Source organism: Cannabis sativa, chromosome 4, assembly GCF_029168945.1.
Source record: "Cannabis sativa cultivar Pink pepper isolate KNU-18-1 chromosome 4, ASM2916894v1, whole genome shotgun sequence".
Lineage (NCBI taxonomy): Eukaryota > Viridiplantae > Streptophyta > Magnoliopsida > Rosales > Cannabaceae > Cannabis > Cannabis sativa.
The window spans coordinates 48,712,552-48,716,374 of NC_083604.1; the positions used below are offsets into that span (position 1 = coordinate 48,712,552).

Consider the following 3,823-nt stretch of genomic DNA (forward strand, 5'->3'; position numbering starts at 1 on the left):
TAAACCAGCATATTCAGATGAAAGCTTTCTAGTGAAGCAGCAGGATAATGTATTTGAAATGAATGACAACGCCGACAAATAGTTTTTCCAAAGTAGCTCAAACCAAAGATAACAACCTTCTCAAGAATGAAGATCTCTCAAATTTCGATGTTTCGCAATTTTCTGGTTGCCATCGATATTTCTCATAAGAGAAATCAGTTCGTTGAGTCAATCTACATGCCCACATTTCTGATAGCCACTGCTTACAATCAAACCCAGAATATAGTGGCCGCTCATTATCTTTCTCCCATCTACCTTTGGCGAAGTTGCAAACTGGAAAGGGAACAAACTCAGTGATAGATAGTAAACTGACATTATGGAATATGAGATGAAGTAAACCTGATAAATGGGAGATTATTGACCCAAAATAATAATATAATAGACAGGAAACCAATAATAGTCAAAATTGATAATGACAACATTGTTAGACATAAAATTTATACAGTTTACAAGCATCCACTTCTAAACTTTTTAACAATATTTTTTGTAGCCACCTCATACGAAAAGAAACATACTAAGCTGCGAAACACCTCACCAAAATTGTAAACAGTAAGCCTGATCTAAGTCAGAAGGAAAGCAGGTAAAGAATTAAGCAAGGATACAACTGATAAAATTTAGAACAGGTGATGGTACTCATAATGACATGCACCTCAATTCGACGACAAGGTAAATTTCAGTAGCTCTTTTTATGTATATTTGCATGAGTTCAGTGGAGCTATTTATATTTGCATGACTTTAGTGGAACTCTACCTTTCTTTGTCGATAACGATGGCACATCTCCTTCAGTTTTTTGCATTTCGGAGATAAATTCAGGTGGAGAAACAACTGGTCCAACATCTGACTTTTCTTCTTCCCCAGTAACTTCGCTTTTCTGCATTTCAGACGAAATTTCAGGTGGAGAACCCACTGGTCCAGCAACTGATTTTTCTTTGTCCTCATTTATGTCTTCTAGTATAGAAATCTGGATATCTTTTTCTTCAATATTTTCATTTGCCTTTGTAACACTCAAGGAAGTGTTAGGGCTTACTTCAACAAACCCTACATGAAACTATATTCATTAGATCACCAACATACTTTGCACACCAAAAAATATGACCAACACAATTCTTTTGTCTAGAGACAGTTAGGAAGAGACAAAATAGAGCAGTTAGAAACATAATAAAGAATTACTATCACATACTTACATGTCCCTGATCTAAAAGAAAAGAAAAATTAAAGGTTCTTAGCTTGTCAAAATAAGCTACATCTCAATTTGCAATTCTAAAAACGTTATATTGGTTACCAACAAACATAGATGTCTTGCAACACCCCAACTTTTATATAAACACTTAACGTAGATATTTAAAAGACCCATATAAGCTATATATAACTGTATGCCCTGCAAAGTTAAAATGAGATGAATCAAGGAATCATCGCCAGAAATTTTAAAAGTTGGCAAGCTGACACCTGTGAGTCAATTAAGAACAATTACGTCCAAATTAGTACTTACAGGGCCAGCTAACAATCGAGTTTATCAAGAATCAAGTTGGTATTAAGTTTGACAAGTTTCAAGACTTCCATGCTCATGCAAGTGCAACACGATGAAATGTTCGGCCCCAAGTTCCATACATTAAAATTCTTCTCTTCAGTTATGAATTATGATCTAGATAAGACTAGTCTTTAGATGATTATTGTGCAGCTAATACTTTTCCACTTAAGTTTTCTCTGCAAGTATTTCTGTGCATCTACTAAATAATTAATTAAACATTTGTCATGGTTTCAATACAGAACAGCAGAAAACAATATCAATTTATATACCTGTGGAGGCACACATCAAAAACATATTTAAGCTTTAGCAATTTGAAAACATACCTATAGCGGGGATGGAAAATTGATTTGGGGTCGACAATAAAGTAGTGCTGAAAGGATTCTTTTCACATAACCAAAGTAATAAAGTTGTCGCAAGTAGGCAAGCCAAAATGAAAGAAAATGGTCTTCCCCGCAAGAAAGAGTTAGTTCCCACTTTCATCTTGGCTAGGCCCTAGTGTTGTCTTGAACTCTTCTTGATGTTGAAAAGATCAGCAAAATAAGCTCATATTCTTCAAATCCTATCAGTCATATTCCTGGAGGCTTCTGCTGTGTTGTAGAAACATCAAATGAATCGTAAACATAAGAAAAAGATATCCTATGCAAGTATCTCCTCACATATATGCATCAAACATCAACACAGAGAAAATTCTATTGTTTGGATATGTTCTATATTTATTTTTCAATGGCACACTCTTAACGACGGTAAAAGGAACTGTCCTTTTGACTTAATCACTTAAAGAAAGAGCGGAACCACAAATATCAAAACTCTTCTATCCTAGTATGTTGAATAATCAGATAAGTCAATTTATTTGACAAACTATTCATAAACATGCTTACAAATTAATATTAATAAGATACCAATAATTTTAAGACCAAATATACAAAAGCTCAGATATATTACTTCAACAAAATTTTGCCGACAAAATTAAAATAACAAAAGGAACAAAAAAAAAAAAGTAATGATCTTTTGTTCAATTGTGACCTTGGTGCTATGAAAAACTATATTCTACTACTCTGATGACTCACGGTCCCAAATCATACCACGGCAACAAATTCATGCTTTTAGGCATGAAAAATGCATGAAACAAATTTTAGCTTCATGTTTTCATCGAAGTCATTCTTAAAACAATTCCGACTCTTTGCTAGATTCGCTGGATTCTGATTCAACTAAATTCACATTCATTCCGCATTACGCTGACGTATTCAATTCACATTACGTGAATACACACACAGGTAATTCAATTGCACCCATTTCCACAATTCCACTAAGACCAGGAATTTCTTGCCATTTACTTACAAGCAAGCCGCCTCAACAGCAATTCAACCAAAAAAAAAAAAACATGGATCAAATTTTGACCGTAAACTTTTTGCAATTGATTAAAATCGCAAATCTCAAATCTCAAACTAAAAGAAACCGGACAATAAACTAAAAATTACACACGAAACAAAAACCAACAGAGAAAGAAATCTATAAACAGGAGAGTTTCCACAATGCTTCTAAAAATAATTACATTCAAAAAATGCAATCGAATGACTGAAAACTATGATATAAAATATAAATCAATGAAAAAATACGTACAAAAAAAAATCGCATCTCCATATTCCCCAATGGAAAGCTTCGAATAGAAAACAAAAAAAGAAAGATAGAGATAAGAAAAAGCATACCTCCACTACTATGGCGGCGTTGTTGTTCTATGTTGATTGACTATAGCTTAAAAAAAGCCTGAAATCGGTATCTCACAATCTCAGATCCATACACAGAGACAGAAAAATGGCAAATATCCAACTCTTGTCTCCTTGGCCATTCGCTCTTTAATATTTTTTAAAATTTTAATTAGTTAATTAATTAGTAGTTATTAATTCTATTTTCTTTTTCTTAATTGCTTTTTAGGTAAATATGGAGTTTTCCGGTGGTAGCAGTTAAGTAGGCAGATTTGAATTTGTTGAGAAACAACTCAACTCCTCCTTGCTTAATGGAATCACACCACGTAGTAAATATTGTACAACATCGTAATTTCAAATACAAAAGACAAGGATAATATTGTCTTTTCAAGTTGCTCTAGTGACGAGGAAGTAACCAAATTACCCTCGTTTATTGTACGTGGCGCCGTTACTTCACTACCAAATAAATATAATAATTCGTGTGTTTTTTTATTGTACATTGATTTTGTGTACACGTGGCACGTAGAGTGTTATCAGTGTGAGAGACAGATAT

The 3,823-nt window shown here is 33.5% G+C and overlaps 1 protein-coding gene across 5 annotated transcripts in view; it reads right to left on the minus strand.

The window, feature by feature from the left end:
* LOC115714082 (protein trichome birefringence-like 14) overlaps positions 1 to 3,571 on the minus strand; it is a 5,088-nt gene extending 1,517 nt beyond the window's left edge. The window contains exons 1-4 of one of the 5 annotated variants that reach the window (XR_009687367.1): positions 3,274 to 3,571; positions 1,891 to 2,151; positions 790 to 1,077; positions 117 to 312 (exon numbers count right to left, since the gene is read on the minus strand). Coding sequence is in view for 2 of the 5 variants with exons in the window: in XM_061114159.1 (XP_060970142.1) it covers positions 117 to 312; positions 790 to 1,077; positions 1,891 to 2,047 (641 nt within the window). In the remaining 3 variants the exon portion in view is untranslated. Of the gene's footprint in view, positions 1 to 116; positions 313 to 789; positions 1,078 to 1,890; positions 2,427 to 3,273 lie in introns of those variants that run through there. The other 4 variants (XR_009687368.1, XM_061114159.1, XR_009687369.1 and 1 more) reach the window with 4 other exon arrangements.
* Between the last annotated feature and the right edge of the window lie 252 nt (positions 3,572 to 3,823).